Raw genomic sequence first — 20,332 nt, 5'->3', positions numbered from 1 at the left:
GTAGCTATGTGACCATCTTTGGCAAATCGGCTCTGTGGTGACTGGACTGTCTCTTATTCTCTGTGGAATTCTCAGCACCAGGCCCAGTGTAATCACCCAACAGATAATGTTTACCAAAGCAGTATCTCGGATTTTGCTTATCCTGTTGGAAGACATGTATGAATGACCAAACTATTTTGCTTCATCACTATTTTGCGCATCATTTTGCTGAGATTATAATAGACAATGGCCAATGTTTCCACTTTGCCCCTACTGGTGTCAATAATACCCACTGAGTTTATTGTTCAAACCACTACGATTTTCTTTGCTTTAAGTTGCATGGGGTTCTGGGGTTTCAAGTTGCAAGAGCAGCACATTTTTTTTTTTTCAGCCTTTGCCTAGCACCATATTAAACTCCCAAGGGTGGTCTCATCTCCAGTTTGCCCTCTCCTATGTCATAATAGAAAAGAATTAGCCTGGTGTCAGATACAGAGTCACATACCTAAACTCAGCTCAGGGCAACCAGATATTTACCCAGTTACTGTTGGTGGTTCTATTGATGGGGCCGTTACTACCTTTATCCTGAGATTCTTTGGAGACTCCTCACAAAGAGGATGCATGCCCATTTGCCCTCTGTATTTTCATTCCATTGCTTGGGATGATGGGCTCCATTTCAAGTTGATATACAAAATCTGTCATATAATAATTAGAGCATTACTTCAGGTCAAAACTCAAGAGTTTCTGTTCTGAGTCCTTGCTCTTCTTGTTTTGTCTGCAACCCTGTTCGTTCTTCTTTTTTACTCAACATGACTATAAGCTTACTTTTAGATGCCAGGTGTATAGTCTTTAAAGATCTCTATGTTTTGAATGTTTGAGACCCTGCAAAATTCCTATTTTGAACTCCAAACCCCCAATGTGATGGTATTAAGTGATTGGCCCTTTGGGAACTGATTAGGGCATGAGGATGGAGGCCCCACAAGGGGAATTAGTGCCTTTACGAAAGAGGTCTGAGGAAGAGCCCTCACTCTTCTGCCCTGTGACATTACAGGAGACTCTGCAACGTGAGATCTGAAGTAGGCTCTCGCCAGAATCCCACCACGCTGACACCCTCATCTTGGATTTCCTGGCTCTAGACCAGTGAGCCATACATTTCTGCTCTTTACAAACTACCCAGTCTTTGCTCTTCTGGGGACGAAGCAAGAATAGACCAAGACATGACCTGAACTATTTTCTCCTCAGACTACTACTCAGGAGTGTGTAAAATACCTAAATGGAGAGAAACCTTGTGACCCAGCCTCGTTTCCTAGATATGTAGGACAGCAGCTTTTGTGTCAAGAGCTCAATCAATAGTCAAGCAGGGAACCATCATGGCAATAATAGAAGGAATAATACCAACATGTATTATATAGATGTGGTGTGAGAGGACGACAATGTAAAGACACTTTATGAATTATTCATGGTTCTACAAGGGATGTTTTAAGGGAATATTGTGTGAGGCTTTTTTGAAGATTATCTGCAGGATTATTTTCTTCAAGTTTTCATTTTCAGTATGCAGAAGATGAGGATGAGGATCACAGGCCTGGATGTAACTTGAAGTCTCAGTCTCACTTTTAGTTCAGAGGGCCTCAAGAGGTTGCAAGGAGCTGCCTGATCATACTTTTTCTTTGCTCCTCAGGGAAAAAGGCAACAACTTGTAATGTGTCTACATATGTGGATACTTCCCTCCTTAGCCTATGCCTTTGGGGATCAACTTGAATCATTCTTTCAGAATCAGTGCCGCTAGAGCTCCTAATGAGAAGCAGCCAGGTAAACATACCTAAGTTGAAATTATGGAATAATTATTCCATAATCAACTCAGATTGTTTTTTTAAAACTGTGTGCAGACAAGAACACAAGAACATTGGTTGTTTTTTTCCCACCCAGAATGTCATCAGTACAAATAATGTACCAATGAAGGGTGTTCTTATTCACTACACTTTTCCCCTCTTCCTTTAGTCATGGAATCATTTCCCAACTTCTCTGCACTTAGATTCCTATAAGCATCAACTCAGGCCAACTAATGTGAGCAGAAGTGACATTGCCCTGTACTGACCTGGCCTTTGAAGACATCCCATGCTGTCCCCATACTTACTCCCTTTTCTGAGACTAGGAAAAAAAAAAACAAAACACCTGAACACTACTGAGAAATCTGAAGTCGTACATAGAATATGCCAAGGCCACACAATAGCAGGTTCCCATGTCATCGAATCACTGTTTGGAGCAGAGCAAATCAGAAGATTCATCTGATGAGGAGTGCCTGTGTGGTGCTCTGGTACAAAGGAAAGTTAAATTTCTCTTAGGATCAGATTGCTGACAGTTTGCTGTTCACTTGTTGCAGCAGCTAGCATTAAGTTAACTGACCAATGTCTGCAACAACAGACTGTCCTGAAAACCTTTCCATTAAAAATAAGCTTCCCACGTAGGAACAGCAAATGGCCCCCAATAACTTCATCAAATTTAAGAAATTACTCTACAAAACATTTATTCAGTGAAATAATCATAGTCTCCCGAAACATATTTTTGATACTTCATGATTTCCATTTCAAATATTTTTCAGCATGTGTGGAAATGTGAGGTGAGATTGCTTTGGGGGTCAAATCAAACAATAATGTTACTGATTAAGATGTGTCACAAGTGTGCCTTTTTTCTCTCTTGACTCTTTGTTGACGATTGTTGCATAAGGGAAAGGCACACTTCAGTTTCTACTCTGACAACCTCCCAGGCACAGGAACTGTATTCCTTCTTTTTGAGGTAGCGATGGATTCTTTGGAAATATTTCCGGACAACACTTCCCAAATAGGCACAAGCCAGATTGTCACCTTCCATCTGCTCTAGTCGGTCCAGGCCGTGATCAAGGCGAGAGAGTAGGTGATCGAGGAGGGCGTTGTTCCAAGCAGCCCGGCTGTTCTCTGTGTTGAAGAGGTTGATGATCTGCTGGAGCATCAGAGGGTGGAAACAGGTGCCTTGAGATGTCTGTGTTCTGGTGGTTTTGCCTCCTTTCCAAGGAAATTGGAAGTCAGTTCTGTCCTTTAGGCATGCCTGAGAGGAGGTCCTTTTCATCTGTCTTAAAAGCATGAAGATTTCCCTGTTCTCTAACCTATGGATCCCAGAGAATTGGCCAAGAGTGCCAGCAGCAGTGGAGGAGAGTATCACCCCTGCCAGGAGCAAATGGATGTGGGCCATTGAGAATTTCAGTCGATTCAGGAGAGGGCCACCAGGGGGCGCGCGGGCACTGCTAAACTGTGAGCGAGAAGGTTCCTTCCCCGAACTCAGGGCAGAGTGCTTCTCTAGGCGGTGTTTTGAACACACCGACTCTCAGAGGCTGTAGTTTCCGCGGGGCTGGCAGCGCGAGAGAAAGAGCTGATCGTCTGCACGGAGCAAGTTGGTGCTGCTTTAATAGTGCACGAAAAACCTTCCTTACTGAGTCCCTGACTGCTGAAGAGCGGGGCTAGTCCCGGCTTGGCCAGCGACATTTCTGTCTGGTAGGGATCTGGGAACCTTGCATTTTCTGAGCGTTCGCCTGAGTTTTCTGAGGTATTTTCGCACAGAAACTTTAGCGAGGCCATTTTTAATGGAAGAATCTGTTTCGGAATGAGAGCCAGTTGTAGCCAGTTTTACAGATTGGGGCTTTTTAGGAGCGGTGCTAGGACAGTTCCGAGAAGGGGGGGCATGGAGTTACCATTGTGGGTCTTTGGAAACGAATCTGACTAGGAACCACGAGATTGCTGGTTTGATCCCTGGCCTCATTCAGTGGGTTAAGGATCCAGCGTTGCCCTGAGCTATGGCGCTAGGTCGCGGAGGGGGCTTGGATCCTGCGTTGGTGTGGCTGTGTGTACTTTAGGCTGCCAGCTGTAGGTCCAATTCGACCCCTATCCCGGAACCTCCTTATGCCCTGGATGCAGCCCCAGCAAGAAAAAAAAGAGAGAAAGGCGGGACGCAGCGGGGCCGCGATGGGAGCACTGGGAGGTGTTGGGGACGCCCAGGGGGCGATTTGGCGCTTGTCCTCCTGAGGCCAGAAGACAGGAAAGCTGTGACTTTCCTGGTGTAATTCAAATCTCCAGTGTTAAAATGGAGGAGAAATTACCGAAGAACTGAAAAGCAGGAATGTTTAAAAACTCGTAGCATTTTACTTTTTATATTTTTAAATTAATTTTTAATTTAATTGATATCCGTTTAATTGAAATTACCTTTAACTTATTTTTATGTTTTATTTTATTGTATTGGACTGTTTTAAAATATAAAAAATAAAATATTAAAAATATTTGAATATTAAAACACACCATTATATCAAACTGTATTTAAACTTTTTTTTTTTTTTTTTTTTTTTTGCCAAGCCCATGGCAAGGGGAAGTTTCCAGGCCAGGGCGAGGGATGGAACCTCAGCCACAGCTATGATACAACCCATGGCAGTAACAATGCCAAGATCCTTAAGCTGCTGCCCCACAAAGGAACTCCAAAACTTTGCTTATTTTGAACCAAAATTGGAAGTTCCCGTTGTGGCTTGGTGATTGGTGACTCTGACTAGGAAGCATGAGGTTGCAGGTTCTATCCCTAGCCTCGCTCAGTGGGTTAAGGAGCCATCCTTGCTGTGAGCCCTGGTTTGTGTAGGTCTCAGCCTAGGCTCAGATCCCATTGTTCCTTCCCCAACCCAGGGCAAGGTGCTTCTCTAGGCGGCCGCAAGAGGGCGCAGGATGTCCTTTTATGGGGTTTGTTTTGGAAACACGGACTTTCAGAGGCTGTAGTTTCCGTGAGGCTGGCAGTGAGAGAGAGCTGATCTTTACGGAGCAAGTTGGTGCTGCTTTAATAGTGCACGAACAACCTTCCTTTCTGAGTCCCTGACTGCTGAAGAGCGAGGCTAGTCCCGGCTTGACCAGCGACATTTCTGTCTGGTAGGGATCTGGGAACCTTGCATTTTCTGAGCGTTCGCCTGAATTTTCTGTGTTATTTTTGCACAGAAAGTTTAGCGAGGCCGTTTTTACCCAAGAATCTGAGGGGTGTGCGGCTCAGAACGAGAGCGATTTGTAGCCGATTTTACTGATTCGGGCGCAGTGTAGGTGCAGCTCACAGAAACGGGAACGCGATGGCGGTGGGAGGGTTGGGGGGCGTTGGGGATGCCTTGGGTATGAGTTGGATCCTCTCCACAGTGGTGCTAAGGCTGGGGAAGCTGTGCCCCTAGATTCGCTGTGACTTTCCTGGTGTCTTTCAAGGCTACAACGTTAAAGTGGAGGAGAAAGTATTAAAGAACTGTAAAGTAGGAATGTTTAAAAACTCGTAGCATTTTACTTTTCATATTTTTAATTAAATTTATTTTTAATTCCATTTATATCTGCGTAATTTAAGTACTTCTACATTATTTTTGTATTTTAATATTTTATTGAAATATTTTAAAATATTAAACAGAATATTACAATATATTTGAATATTAAAACAGCATTATATCAAACTTTAAACTTTACTTTTTAAAATTTTTATTTCTTTAAATTTTTTTTCCATTATAGTTGGTTTACAGTGTTCTGTCAATTTTCTTCTGTACAGCAAAGTGACGCAATCACACATGCATAGGTACATTCTTTTTCTCACATGATCCTCCATCATGCTCCATCCTAAGTGACTTGATATTATCCAGTGCTATACTTTTTTTTATTGGCCATACCTATAGCATAGGGAATTTCCCAGGCCAGGGCCAGGGATGGAACTCAGCAATGACCCTAGCCACCACAGTGAGTGACAATGCTGGATCCTTAACCTGCTGTGCCACATAGGAACTCCAAAACTTTACTTATTTTAAACTAAAACAATCATTTAATGTAATTTTACCTTCCAGACTTTAATGGAAGCCTTAAATTAATATTAATATTTTCAAGATTTTTTAAAAACTTGGCATTAATTGAGAGAATTTCCATGTTTGACATGTTCTCCTGGCTCTGTGACAGTTTTTTAATGATATTTAAGTCAGGTTACTGAAAGACTGTTTCCAGGACTCCACCTTGACTGTATTGTTTGAAAAATGATTTCACTTCCTGTACAAGCTGTTGGGGCATGTAGTAGGTCAGACCTTTTAAAACATTTTTGGTAAGAATTTTATAGATTAAAAGGAATTTGCCCAAATGTCATTGACAACTTGAATGCTTCCTTTGAAAAACTCTCAGGGAGTTGCAAGTGCAGGGTCAATATTGTCTTTTTTTTTTTTTTTTTTGTCTTTTGTCTTTTTTGTTGTTGTTTTGTTGTTGTTATTGTTGCTATTTCTTGGGCCGCTCCCACGGCATATGGAGGTTCCCAGGCTAGGGGTTGAATCAGAGCTGTAGCCACCGGCCTACGCCAAAGCCACAGCAACTCAGGATCCGAGCTGCGTCTGCGACCTACACCACAGCTCACGGCAACGCCAGATCGTTAACCCACTGAGCAAGGGCAGGGACCGAACCCGCAACCTCATGGTTCCTAGTCGGATTCGTTAACCACTGCGCCACGACGGGAACTCCTTTTTTTTTTTTTTAATTTGAGATTTTGTTCCTCAAATTTAGAATCTTCTCTTTTTAAATATTGCATTAAAATATTCCTTATCTTGATTGCATAAACTTGGGGCATAATCCATGTTTGTGGAAAGTATTTGCTTACTTTACCCTAATACTCCCCCAGGAAATCGTTAGGATTAGTGTGATGATCTTTCACTGGTGAAAATACAGGAATGTCTTCTTTCTTACCACTCTTACCCCGATTTGTATTTTTAATCCAAGTCCTGGTCTGTACAACTTTAAAAGAAAAAAATCTGTTTCTTAACATCCCCAGAGGTGGTCTGTGACTAAGGATGAGGGGAGGACTATTCATCTCATTTCTATGATTCATGGAACAACCATATTTTTTCAGACAAGTGTCCTAAATGCTGGGTCTCAGCAGAGCACTTCAAGTGCTGCAGGATTTCTCTCCAGAATGCCACAGGCACTGCTCTGAGAGTGGAAACTTGTGCTCTGCTCCCTCACGGTGCAGCAGGCAATGTCTCTCCTAGAGTTTGCATTTGAGCTTCAACCTGCAGACCCTTGACAGTGGGTAAGGGAGCTGCAGTCATAGCTTCTCTGGGCTGGGCTGAGCATGGACTCTACAGGTTATCTTGTGTTATATTAATATAAAAGCTGCCAGCATTCACCGTGTTGAGATTCTCAGCCTGTACTTTGCAACTTTAATTTTACTTCAGCTTTACAAATCCCTGAGTGACCACTAGTTCAGTTGTTTCCATTTTTTAGAAGGTTAAATGAAAATCTGATGTCATTTGAGGTCAGAGACCACAGATTTGGTGCAAATGGAGGTTTCTGCTGCCCCCAGTCCCTCCTCTTTATTAGCTCTGAGTACTGGCCCTCAGCTGAACTGGGAATGTGTTGCTTCCTTCCTCCTAATCCTGCCTCTGATGTCTGTCTTCCCTGCTCCCTGCAGGGCAGACCGCATCCCTGCCTTACTTCTCTAGAATCCACACTGCCAAGCATATTGTCATGTTTGTGTGCAGTCAGCACATTTTGGTGACAGAAAGAAGAGAATGGTTTGAAGTAACCCTTCCCCCTTTTTGAGAGATGGGGGGAAGAGCTGCCTTAAAAGTAGAAAGTTCGCAGGCTAAGGGTCAAATCAGAGCTGCATCTACCAGCCTACAAGACAGCCAGAGTAACTGGGAATCTGAGAAGCACGGGCAGCCTACATCACAGCTCGCAGCAGTGCTGGATCCTTAACCCACTGAGCAAGGCTAGGGATCAAACCCACATCCTCATGGATGGCTAGGGATCAAACCCACATCCTCATGGATGGTATTGGGTTTCCACTGAGCCACAATGTGAATTCCTGAATTAACCCTTGATGTTAATGTTTGTGCATAGTTGTCCATAGACTATGTCAGGATGTATGAGCTGTGAGGCCTGAAAGTGATGTGAAGGAATTCAAACCGAATGTCTCTTAGCCTCTTAAAAAGGAAACAGATAGGCTAGTTGTATTTTGATGCATTCAGAAGTGTGGAAATGGAGAGCAATCTCAAGTCTGTAAGTCTTCTTATTAGAATTAAAAGAGGTACAGATTGAGACTCAGATTTTTATTTCAAGCTTGGGTCTCATTTAGATGGACACATCCTGCTGGATTGGTCCTCTGTCATATTCCACGAATGTGTTTAATTTCCAGTGTCATAACCAAATGAGGCATTGGAGTTGTCACATTACTTGGAAGAGGTATTGAGAAAAACGTGGAAACAACATTGAGATAGGAAGAGAAATGACAACCCCGGCCTGTATAACACTGTCCCTTGCAGGCAGGTATTCAGAGCATCTGGAGAACGTCTCCTATGGCCAGACATCTGCATCAGCAAGCTCACTGGGGACCTGCCAGGCTCTTCACTGGTGACATGGAGGATGATGGTCTCCAGCCCCGTCTGCAGACTTAGCTGTGACCTGGCCCAGATCCATGGCCTGCCAAAGCAGGAGACCCCCACAGTTCTTCACCTAATGGGGAGAGTCCTCCTTGTTTTCCTGCCTGAAGGACAGGAAGGCTTTGGGGTTCCCCAAAAGCTGAACAGCAGGCAGTTGCAAAAAGCTCAGGCCACCTCTTTCTCCATGAGATGATCCAGTCGAGCTTCAACTTGTTTGGCACAAACAGCTGAAATTCTTCACTGGGCTTGATCAGCAGGAGGAAGCTCTGCAGACCAGTTTGGTGCAGGAGCCTGGGGAAGAAAAGACCTTCCTGGAAATGAGGACTCTAGCCTGACTTTGAATAACTCCTTTTGAAGGACCAGGTTACATCTGAAAAGAAGGTATAGCCTCTGTGCGTGGGACATCGTCAGACTGGAAGTTAAGGTATGAAAATAGGCTGTGCTTTCCCTGTAGCATCAACCTCAGCGAAAACCCAGAAGTGGGCAAGGAGACTTGAAGCCAGTCATCCGCAATTGGGTTTTACCTACTTATAGGTGCCTCTTGTGTGTCAGTGTTCCCTCAGTTCAAAGACTTTTCTGCTTCGGTTGTAAATGCATTGAGTCATCTCAGCACATTGATTTTAGTTGTAACTGGAGGTGAGACTCTTGAATCCAGAGGAAATATATTTTAAGATTTGTAATAATTAGAATTTATCTTTCTATTATGATTGTTGCATTTACAAAATTTATACTTATTATAAACAAGTATGTGAGATCCCATGGATCAGGGAAAGCTTCTGGAAGAAGCAGCTGGTGAGCTGCCATCTCAAGGGTCTGCAGGGTTAGCCAGGTAATTGCATGATGGTCAGTTGTGGACATGTTGTGTGGAGATCATCTAGGGTAGCAGGTAGATAAAGGGTTTGGAGAGGAACAAGTGTTTTGAGATGTGACTCTGGGTAAAGTCATGCATGTGGAAGTTGTAATCTCAGAGATGACATTTGGAACCATTTGGGAGGTCGAGACTCTATGTGCAGAGAGGATAAGTGTGATGCCTAGTGTGGAATTTTGAGGAAAACCAAAGGTCCCTAAGATGAGAGGGAGGAATCAGCAAAAGAAGGAGAAGAGGAGGAGCAGAAAAGCAGAGGATGGTGGTGACATGGAAACCAGCTGAAGGCCCAACTTTAAAATGGTCAGTGTGTGAACAAGTGTTTGATGCTTCTGAAATGTCAGCTGGGGCTGCCTGACGGAGAACTGTGGCCTCATTAAGATGTAGTTTGTTACACACCTAGGCTGAGCAGAGTGATGGGCACCAGATTACAGCAATTTGAGAAATGGGCTGCATGTGAAGAGATATGGTCTCACATTGCAGAGAAGTTCTAGACGTTTGGGTATGACCAGAATAAGATCATACCTACAGGTGGTTGTAACGCTAAGGAATGGTCATATTCCTGATGTCGAAGATGAAAATTAAGCACTTTTAATGTTGATCAAAACCCAGCCTGTCCAAAGGAAGATGTGGATACAGCAGAGAGAGGAGCTCACTGATAAAGCATAAGCATCTCGCTAAAGCCTTTTCCACTTTGCAGCAAGGGAATCTCTCCCCAAAGCTATATCTTCTGAAACTGACCCTCCATGAGGAATTGGACCCTGGAACAGCCATGGTGAGTCTTGGGATGTCTAAGAGAGACTTTCTTTTATAAAATGATATAAGGTCTGAATGTGAGGATGGAGGTGGGAATGGGGATGGGCCAAAGGTCCATCTCTCTTCTCAGGCAGATCGGTTCTGTGCAAGTATGTGTATCAGTGTTGACCATGTTAAAAATTTGCTAAATGAAGTATTTATATAATTTGGACTTTTTAAAAAACATTAAAATGGATTACCTCTGAGTAATTAAAAATACAATTTTTTGACATTGGAAAAATGGAATTTTCCTAGTCATGTCAGTAGGAAATTTTACACAATTATTGATTTCATATTAGCACAATGAAATAATAAACTCAGATGACAAATTGAGATATACTTTCTCTTTGATACCTGTCACAATCACATAGTGATTAAATCAATATATGGCTAAACATTTCTAGTGATTTTTAAACAGGTACAGAAATATAATGTGCTAAGAAAACAGATCTTCAGATCAAAATATTACAAAGTATAAAATAATGTTGAATAGTTAATAAGTTTGAATTTATTAATAATCCTTTCTTATCAGCCCCTGTCACAGAGATATTACACACACCAACTTTTGTATTAAATTATATGTAGATTTACTTAGAAACCAGGCAAAATGACCTCCTTCCTTAAGGAGATTTGTCCCTGAGCATATTAAAAGAATAAAAGCCTAACTTCATTCTAGCCTATTTGAAGATATTATGGAAATAAAATGAAAATAATTCAGAACTTGGAATCGAGGAAGCTCTTTCTTATTAACAAGTTGAACAGAAAAATCAGGAATTAAAAATATTTTGGCTATCAAAACACTGAACCTCACCATCCCCCTTTCTGACTGGTTACTGATTAAAGTAATGATTGATGCTAAGTTTTGAGCAAGCCATGATTAGGGAAAAATTCTTTCAATGACTTCCAAAATGTTTTTGAAATTAAATTAGAAAAAGAGTTCTTTTAGAAATTACTTGGAATTATTTCTTGGGAGGAACAAAGCACCATTATTTTCGTTCTTATGGGTTCATCCTACTTCTTCCTTTCTCATTACTATTCATGCCTTTTAGGTGGCTGTCATTTCTCTCATTGTTTCATTGTCTTTGGGTTTCACCTGTGAGCACAGATATCTGTTCTTCTTTTCAGGAAAGGGATGGAGAATGATCGTATGTGACAGTTTCATCTCTGTCCGGTATAATTTGAACTGGAAATATTAAGGCACTATCTTAACTAATGTGTCATAGGAGCTAAATGAATGATGCCCTGTGTCTTAATTCAGGCTACTCTAACAAGGTACCTGAGACTGGGTGGCTTATAAGTGGCAGAAATGTATTTGTCACAGTTCTGGGGGCTGGAAGCTTGGGATCTGGTGGCAGCATGGTTGAGTTCTGGTGAGAGCCCTCTTCTGGGTTGCGACCTGCCAGCTTCTCTTTGTATCTTCACATGCTGGAGAGCAGAGAGAGAATGCAGGCTGTCTTGTGAGCCTCATGAAGGCACTAATCCTATTCCTCTGAGCCCCACCCTCATAACCTCATCAAATCTGAATGACTCCCAAACACTCTACCTCCTAATCCATCGCATAGGGGGTAGGGTTTCCATATATGAATTTGGGGGTCCATAACATGGTGATAGGATCCCAAGGTCTTGTGTTTATGGCAAGGGTCCTTAGGATAAATTTCATTCCTGACATTTATTTGAGGCAAAAAACACATTCCTTGATGCTGCCTTCATTTCTTAATGGCACATTAAACCTGAATTGATTACTAATGAAATGTTGCAGTTCTACTGGGAACAAGATCACCAAGCGCCTACCAGATAAATTCCAGTCTTTATCTAAAATGAGGGTGATAGGAAGTGTAGATTCCTTTGACTTTTGTAAGGGACTCATTTAATACTTCCACACCTCAACCCATCTAATAAGTAAATGGCCAATCCAGGTTTCAAAACCTGGTATGTCAGATTCCACAGTCCACCTCCCTGTACATGACATCAGATGCCTGTGCCAACTGCATGTATTGAACCATCACTTATTTTCAGGAAAGCCCTCTACTTCTAACCGACTGATATTGTTGTGTCTCTAAATATCTCACTGTTACAAATTCTCTATATTTTCATTAATCATCATCTATCTCTGGGTTTGTTGATGAGTTAATTTAATAACAATGTATTCTGATTATTGTATGTAATAAGAAATATAAAATTACCAACTGGCAATTATTTCTGAGTGCCTTAAATGTGAGCCACAAAATTACTCCTCCTAAGAATGATAAAATAACCATATTTAATTATCCCAGGTGGCTCAAATAGTTTGCTCAATTAATTTTCACCATAAAGTTAGGAGATGCATAATACGCAAGGCCCTTGAGAGTTGTGGCTCCTGCACCAAAGAGTGAAGAAATCACAAACATTTCAGTGAGTCCTCTGTAGAAAACACTAAGCTGATGGCTCTAGTGGATTCAAGGTAACAAACACTTATGCTACCAAATTACACGAGTATGGGAAGTGATTGGAAAAATATAAGAGGACATATACAAAGGGGTAAAATGTGAGGGATGGAGCAGATCATCGCCATTGCCATCAGCGGTCAGACCAGGAGTCTAGAAATTCAGCATTCACCTGGCAATCTGAACAACTTAGCTCCTTCCTCCACGGAGCTCTCTTCACTGCGCCCTGGCGGCTATGAGGGGGCTCTCAAACTCCCCAAAACAGGCTGACCAGCATCGCCCACCCAGCAGGACATGTCTCAGAGTCCCCAGTGCAAACTCGCCTTCAGCATCCACAGGAAGCACCCAGGAGACCCTGTCAGCAGGACCCTGCGAGGCAGTGCAGGTGAGGTGCTGCCAGGGGACCAGGGAGCTCATGGGACATTGAGAGAAGTGAGTCAACTTCCTTCTCCAGCCTGACTGCAGGGGGGAGCTCAGCCGCCGCTTTCACAGAGCCTTTCATTTCTGCACCTGCCCTTGTGTCCATCCTTCCCTTTGTGGTGGGAGATTTTAGCCAGGCCTGTTTACACCAGTGCCCGCTTCTGCAGGAATTGATGGCTCCAAACCAGAACATGTTGTGATATGTTTTCAGCTTCAGGATTGTTTCTGGGAAGAAAGTCAAATTCAGGGAAAGGGGAAAGGCCTTTAAAATCTGGACACCAATCTACTAATTATTGGGACCCTCCAGAGAGAAAATTTAGGAACATGTCTGGGACTTGAAAAAACCCAGCGGAAAGGAAAAATTGTATATCTTTTCCATTTTCATGGGGACATCCTGTGTTGGGGACGCCCTGGGGGTGAGTTAGAGCATGGCCACCACCAGGGCCAAGGACAGGGAAGCTGTGCCCCTAGCTGCTCTGACTTTATGGTATCTTTCAAGGCTACAACATTAAAGTGGAGGAGAAAGAATAGAAGAACTGAAAAGTAGGACTGTTTAAAAGCTCCCAGCATTTTATATATTAAAATTAATTTTAATCTAATTTTTATATGTTTGTTTTACTTAAATATTCTTAATTTTTTATTATTTAAAATTATTATAAAATAAAATTCTCTAGGTGGTTGCAGGAGGTTACAGGATGTCTTTTTATTGAGTTAGGAAAGGCTGACTGCTGAGTTTGCAGTTTCAGCATCTCTGACAGAGTGAGGGAAAGCTTCAGGTCCTCACAGAGTGATTTTGTGGTGTTTGAATAGTGTGGGAAAGACCTTCCATTTTCGCGGTGCTGAGTGCTGAGGAGGGAGGTTTGTGGTGGCCTTTCCAGTGACATTTTTCTCTGGTAGGGAGAGTGGAAGCTTGCATTTTCTGAGCTTTCCCCCGAGTTTTGTGTGTTATTTTCTCCCAGGAACTTTAGCTGGGCTTTTTAGTAAGGATTTCTTTTTTGGAGGGTGTGAGGCTTGGAATCAGAGCAAGTTGTAGCCAATTTTACAAATTCAGGGTTGTGGTACGCACGGACAGCTCAGATACAGGGGCAGTAGGAGTGATGGGAGGACTTGGCCACACTGGCGATGCCCTAGGCTCGAGTAGGGGAGCAGCCACCACCACTGAGGCCAGAGGATGGGGAAGCTGTGCCCCTAGATGCTCTGTGACTTTCCTGGTGTCGTTCACAACTCAAAAAGTCATGAGAAAGTACTGGAGAACTAAAAAGTAGGAATGTTTACAAACTCACAGCATTTTATTTTTCATACATTTAAGTTAAATTTATTTTAAAATCAGTTTATATTTATTTTAAATTAAGTAATTTAAAATCTTGTATTTTAAAAATAGTTTTATGGGAAGTTCCCTGGTGGCCTAGTGGTTAAGGATACAGCTTTTTTCGTTTGTGTGTTTGCTTGTTTTTTGTGGGTTTTTTTTGTTTTATCTTTTTAAGGGCTGTTCCTGTGGGAAATGGAAATTCCCAAGCTAAGGCTAGAATTGGAGCTTCAGCTGCCAGCCAAACCACAGCCACAGCAACGATGGACCCTTAACCCACTGAACTAGGCCAGGGATCAAACCCACATTGTCATGGAGACTAGTCAGGTTCATAACCTACTGAGCCACAACAGGAACTCCCAAGGATCCAGCATTGTTACCAGTGAGGTTCAGAGTCACTGTTGTGGCATTGATTGGTTCAGTCCCTGGCCTGAGAACTTAGACATGCCCAGGGCAGGGCCAAAAATAATAAGAAAAAAATAGTATCCATCTTTCAGGTAGATACGAAATGGTGGCTTTTACACCTTTGTGTACACCTGTCACAGTAACACCTGTCATATCTAGGCTTACTATGTCCCTGATGCTTTGTATAGTCTACTCAAGGATGATATAATTATACAGAGAATATAACAGAGATGGTGTATTGAATGGAATATAGTCTTCTCATTTTCCCTGTTTTAAAGCTCAGCAAAGCATTCTGTAGAAAAAACAAAATTGCCCTAAATTGAAGAGGGGTTAGAGAAAAAACTAAGGAGGTACCCAGTTAAATTTACTGGTCACCTGAGAAGGCAAGAATAACCCACAGAAGAAAATGCAGCCAGGCTGTAGTTTGCAAACAGTTTTTCTGGCACAGCTACTTTAAGCTTATTACATTAATCACTTTTACTAACAACCCTCAAGGCCAGTAATACCCCTAATATTGTTCAGGATACTGGGTGGGACTAAGAAATGTAGAAGTGCCCTTGCTCTGGGCAGTCAATTAATCACAAACATTTAAGTGGCCATCAGTTCTAAGGCCCTGGGTGAGTACATGTGGGGAAGGGTAAAATGTTGTTGACTTTTTGATGATGACCATTCTACTGATGTGAGGTGATGCCTCATTGTATGTTTGATTTGCTTTTCTCTAATAACTAGTGAAGTTGATCATCTTTTCATATGTTTTTTGGCTGACTTTATACCTTCTTTGAAGAAACATCCATCAATTAGGTCCTCTGCTCATTTTTTGATTGGTTTGTTTGCTCCTTAGTACTGAGTGTCATGAGTTTGCATGTTCCCTTGCTGGTCACTTAATTTGCAAATCTTGTCTCCCAGTGTGTGGGCTGGCTTTTCATTTTGTTTATGGTTTCCTTTGTTGTGGAAAAGCTTTTCTGTTTTCTATTTATGGCTGCACCTGAGGCATATAGAGTTCCTTGGGCTAGGTGTCAAATCAGAGCTGCAACCACAGCAACAGCAAAAACAGGTCTGAGCCTTTTCTGTGACCTACTGTGAAGCTTGTGGCACCTTCAGATCCTTAATCCACTGGGTGAGTCAGGGATCTAAACCACGAGGCCACAGTGGAAACTCCTTGTGCAAAATCTTTAAGTTTAATTAGTCCTATTTGTTTGTTTTTGATTTTATTTTCATTACTCTAGGAAGTGGATCTGAAAGGATATTGCTGCAATTGATGTCAAAGAGTGTTCTGTATGTTTTGTTCTAGGAGTTTTACAGTATCTGGTCTAACATGTAGGTCTTTAATTCATTTTGAGTTTATTTTTGTGTATGGTGTTAGAGAGTGTTTTGATTTCATTTGTTTACATGTAGCTGTCCAGTTTTCCCATCACCATTTCTTGAAGAGACTGTCTTTTCTCCATTTTAGAGTCTTGTCACCTTTGTTGTATATTAACAGACTGTAGGAGTGTAGGCTAACTTCTGGCCAATCTATCCTGTCCCATTAATCTATATTTCTGTTTTTGTGCCAGTAGCTTACTATTTTGGTGATTGTAGCTTTGTAGTATAGTCCGAGGTCAGAGAATCTGATTCTTCCAGTTCCATTTTTCTTCCTCATGATTGTTTTTTCTTTCTCATGATTTTTCTATTGAGGGTCTTTTGTATTTCCAAATAAATTTAATTTTTTGGTTCTAGAATTATCTTAACGAACTGGTGAAAAGGAAATAGATAAGAAAATACCAGCAAATATGTTAAAATTAATTTTAGCCCCTCGTGGGAAAGAGTGAAATATCATCCACCTTCTTTTCTGAGAATAAAAAACTTCTGGTTCAAGAATGTTAGGTGGGTAAAATAAGAAAAGATATTCAGGGATTTCCAAAAAGACTCTGCATGCGAAACAAGAAAAATATAAGTAAAACAACCAGGAGGCATGTTAATGATTAAAAAATCCTATAATATATTTATCTAATAACCAAGGATGCCTACTATAATTGGGTTGATTATAGAAGTCTTATGTACATAATGCAGAGCTTTAAGAATTATTGCATAAAAAGCCTCAGTGATGTAAAACTTTGATTACGTCGAGACTGGATGCAGGACGTGAGAGAGAGAAGTGGAGAATGATGTCAGGCACTTTACCCTGAGAACCTGGACATACAGAGTTGCCATTAACTGACTAAGGAACAGAGATAAAGGACAGGTTCTGCTGGTTGATTACATTTGCTTGTGTGTGTTTTTAAGGAGATTTTAAATTTTAATTACCTAAATTTGAGATGCTTACTAGATACCAACTGTCAAATAAGCATTTGAGTATATGATTCCAGAATTTGTCTTTGAAATATACTGGCATCAAGAGTGTTTTTAAACTAGGACAGAACACAAACTAGTTCATGAGTTTGAACTGAAAAGAGTTCTGGGCCCTGAACAGAGGAAAACCACATTTTATGTCACAAATGAAACTCAGAATGGGCACCAGGAAGGTTGGAGGGACACAGTGTGAGTGTGGGATCTGAGATCTAGTCGAGGACCTAAAGACTATGTGTCCTCTACCTGGACAACATGGATTTCATATAAAAATTGATAATGAAATTCTTTGGTTTTTTCCCATGCCCGCAGCATGCAGAATTTCCCATCCCAGGATCAAACCAACACCACAGCAGTGACAACACCAGATCCTAAATCCACTGAGACCATCAGGGAACTCCCAATAGTGGAGTTCTTTAAATAAGTAAGAAAGTGACAATGCAAAGCTGTAGCAGCATTTGTTGTGGAAAGGAAATTCAGAGAAGAAACTTGAATTTCCAGTGGATGTGATGGGAAAGGCTGTCTCCTGTCCTCATGAGCTGGTCTTGAAGCTAAAGTCTCAGCTCCACATCTGATCTCAGCTCTGCTCTGTGATGCTGGGGCTCCACTGCCATCCACCACATTTCTCCTCTGCCAGTAGGTTTATTTCCTTTTAAAGTGCTTCCATACAAGTCCCAAGAGATGGGCTAGAAGGCTTGAGGAAATTTTCTGTTTTCCTGACTGGGCTGTGACTGAAAACAGTGACCATCAATGGAAAAGGACAACTAGTGGATCTTCTAGATGCTATTTGTCACCTATCAGGTTGGCAGAAACTAAAAAGGAATGATGAGATCCTGTTTTGGTCAATGCCTAGAAACATATATAAACGTATACACTCTCAAATATGATTAATATAGTCATTGTCATCGTGGACAGTTGGCAGTATATGTTTGCAATATGTGTGTATTTTGACCAAGAAATTTTGCTTCATGACACCTTCTTCAGAGAAAGACTCTCCCTTGGATATAAGACACCTGCATGATAACTGTAGCAACTTATTTTTTAAACTTAAAAACAACTAAGAAAATGTCAACTAGACAATGTGGGCAAATGAAAGAGAAAGGAAAACAGAGCAAGAAGCAGACCAGTGAAAGAGTTTCTTGTTGCACCCATCTCATGTGGGGCAGATCTTGGCCCCTGTGTGTGTGTCTCTGGAGGAAAGATCAGATCTGGAAACCAGATGTGACTTGTTATGTGACCCAAGTCAGGACATTCTTCTCTTCTCAGCCACCAGCTCCCTTTGGGTGAGCGTTGTTGGCCACAGGAGTGTAAGGACGGCCCCTGTCCTGAAGGTCACCTCCTCTGGGTTCTCTAGTCCTGGATTTGCATCTATTTGGTTACTCATCTTCTCTTAACTTCATGTTGAGAATCTCGAATGAAAAGATGACTGTACATCTTATGTATTAATTTTGCAATGAAAAGCAACCAGGTTCCCCCATCACACCATATGTCACCAACTTCCCAGGAGGAGGTGAGTCTTTCCATCAGATATTTACATGGGCCACTCTTTGCTGACTGAATATAAATCAGGTCCACCCATGACAGAAGCACTAACAGTTTTCCATGATTTCCAAGGCTTCTCTCCATTCCATGGAGTTCCACTTTTTGACAAGCATTTCCTGTAAAATAGTGGGACTATTCCATAGGACTAAAGGAACAAATATTCTGAGATTTATATAAAAAATAAGGATTTTGTTTTGCAGAATTAAAAAAACTCAAGAAGTTTTCTTTGGTAACTATTTTATAAATAAAATGAAAGACTGGGAATCTGGGGGTTAATAGATGCAAACTATTGCCTTTGGAAGGGTAAGCAATGAGATGCTGTTGTATAGCACTAGGAACTATATCTAGTCACTTATGATGGAGGATAATGTGAGAAAAAGAATGTATGTATGACTGGGTCACTTTGCTGTACAGTACAAATTGACAGAGCACTGTAAACCAACTATAATGGAAAAAGTAAAGATCGTTTAAAAAGAAAAAAGAATATGAAAATTTAATGATATTTATATAACATATTTTATAAATTTAAATATAAGCTTAAATATTATTATATGAAAATATAACAACGATTACAGAATAAATAAATGAACATCAGGAAAATCATTGCTAGGGGACAGATACCACTGGAATTGAATAATTTTAAAATATTAATGCTTATTACTACTGAAAAGCTATAAGCTGAATTAATTCAATGAATTTTGTAGTGAAAGTGGAAATGAGAATTTTTTGAAATGATAGAAGATAAAGGTTCAAGGGTGAGATGGCAGCTCAGTGAGAATCATGTCAAGGTGACCCCAGGTCTGCATCCATAATTCTTAACCTTTCTTGCAAGTTTGTTGAGAAAGACAAGGCTCTCATGATTTCTACTCTAACAATCTCCCAGGAGCAGTTGCTGTGTTTCTTCTCCTTCAGGTAGAGATGGATTCCCTGGAAGTACTTCTTCATGGCCATTCCCAAGGAGGATGGCTGCTCTCCCATCTCCTGCACCAAGCAGAGGTCCAGGTCTTCCAGCTGCTGATAGAGTCCAGAGAAGAGCTTGTCCAGGAGGGTGGAGTCCCGGGCAACAGAGGAGCGCTCTGTTTGGAGGAGGAGGAAGGTCTGTTGGAGCGTCTCATGGAGGACAGAGATGGCCTGGGCCTTCTGCAGGTGGCTGCCATCCACCATCTCCTGGGGGAACCTGAAGTCTTTTCTGTCCTTCAGACAGAAAGAAGGAGAAATTCTCCTCATCTGACGCAGAAGCACCAGGTTCTTCCTGCTGACGTGCACATGGTTCTGAGACAGGTCACAGCCCAGAGATCCCCCAGGGCCGTAGTTGAACACCACCAGGGCCGTCAGTAGAGAGAACACAAAGGCCATGGGGAAATGAGGGCGCTGCTGGCCTGGCTGAGATGGGTGTCTGGGGGAACCTTGGGGGTAGGTTCTCTGATGCCATTCTCTCTAAGCATGGCCATTAAATAGGAAACACAGTAATTTTCATTTTCTAAACATTTCTCTACACTTTCACTTCTTTTTTGGTTTTCATTTATGTATTCTTGATATGGTTGGTCTAAGACACTGTCATCACTGTAAACCATTAGTTTTGTCATAGAAGTATAATTTCCCCAGTGAATTTAGATATATCCATGCAAATGGATATTTATCAATCTAATTAGAAACATTCTGTCTCAGAGTCAGAAGTGATGTAGGTGTATAAACACATCCTCTTTGTGTGTGTGAATCCCTTTCCTTCATAAATACTGCTCTTCTCCATTGTAGGAGCAAATTTCTACCTCGGATCTTTGGCTCCATTTGTCCGGCCTTCTTTACTTAGGAGACCAACTCTCTCAGCTCTATGGTGT

The 20,332-nt window shown here is 41.6% G+C and overlaps 2 protein-coding genes and 1 long non-coding RNA gene across 9 annotated transcripts; 1 reads left to right on the top strand and 2 right to left on the bottom strand.

The window, feature by feature from the left end:
• Positions 1-1,654: 1,654 nt before the first annotated feature.
• On the top strand, positions 1,655-18,975 carry LOC146406988 (uncharacterized). 7 transcript variants are annotated; one of them, XR_014820853.1, is made up of 4 exons: positions 1,655-1,785; positions 8,297-8,837; positions 9,979-10,053; positions 17,265-18,975. It is a non-coding gene; the product is annotated as an uncharacterized LOC146406988 (long non-coding RNA). The 7 variants fall into 7 exon arrangements; XR_014820854.1 differs by lacking the exon at positions 1,655-1,785 and adding an exon at positions 3,295-3,500 and having other exon boundaries at positions 8,668-8,837; XR_014820847.1 differs by lacking the exon at positions 1,655-1,785 and adding an exon at positions 3,295-3,500.
• Positions 2,647-3,201, bottom strand: IFN-DELTA-11 (interferon-delta-11). Its single transcript, NM_001164851.1, is given in 1 exon segment — positions 2,647-3,201. A coding segment is annotated over 1 exon segment (555 nt).
• A 302-nt stretch (positions 18,976-19,277) lies between the features above and the next one.
• IFN-OMEGA-6 (interferon omega 6) lies at positions 19,278-19,850 on the bottom strand. Its single transcript, NM_001164850.1, has one exon. The coding sequence runs from the start codon at positions 19,848-19,850 to the stop codon at positions 19,278-19,280; it is 573 nt and encodes a 190-aa protein (NP_001158322.1).
• Between the last annotated feature and the right edge of the window lie 482 nt (positions 19,851-20,332).

This window comes from Sus scrofa, chromosome 1, assembly GCF_054392235.1.
Source record: "Sus scrofa isolate SSC_HxYL_T2T_F1_AM1 chromosome 1, Sscrofa_HxYL_maternal_Yorkshire_Landrace_v2.0, whole genome shotgun sequence".
Taxonomy (NCBI): Eukaryota; Metazoa; Chordata; class Mammalia; order Artiodactyla; family Suidae; genus Sus; species Sus scrofa.
Note: the sequence above shows the minus strand (reverse complement) of the source record. Positions and strands in the feature narration are given on the sequence as shown.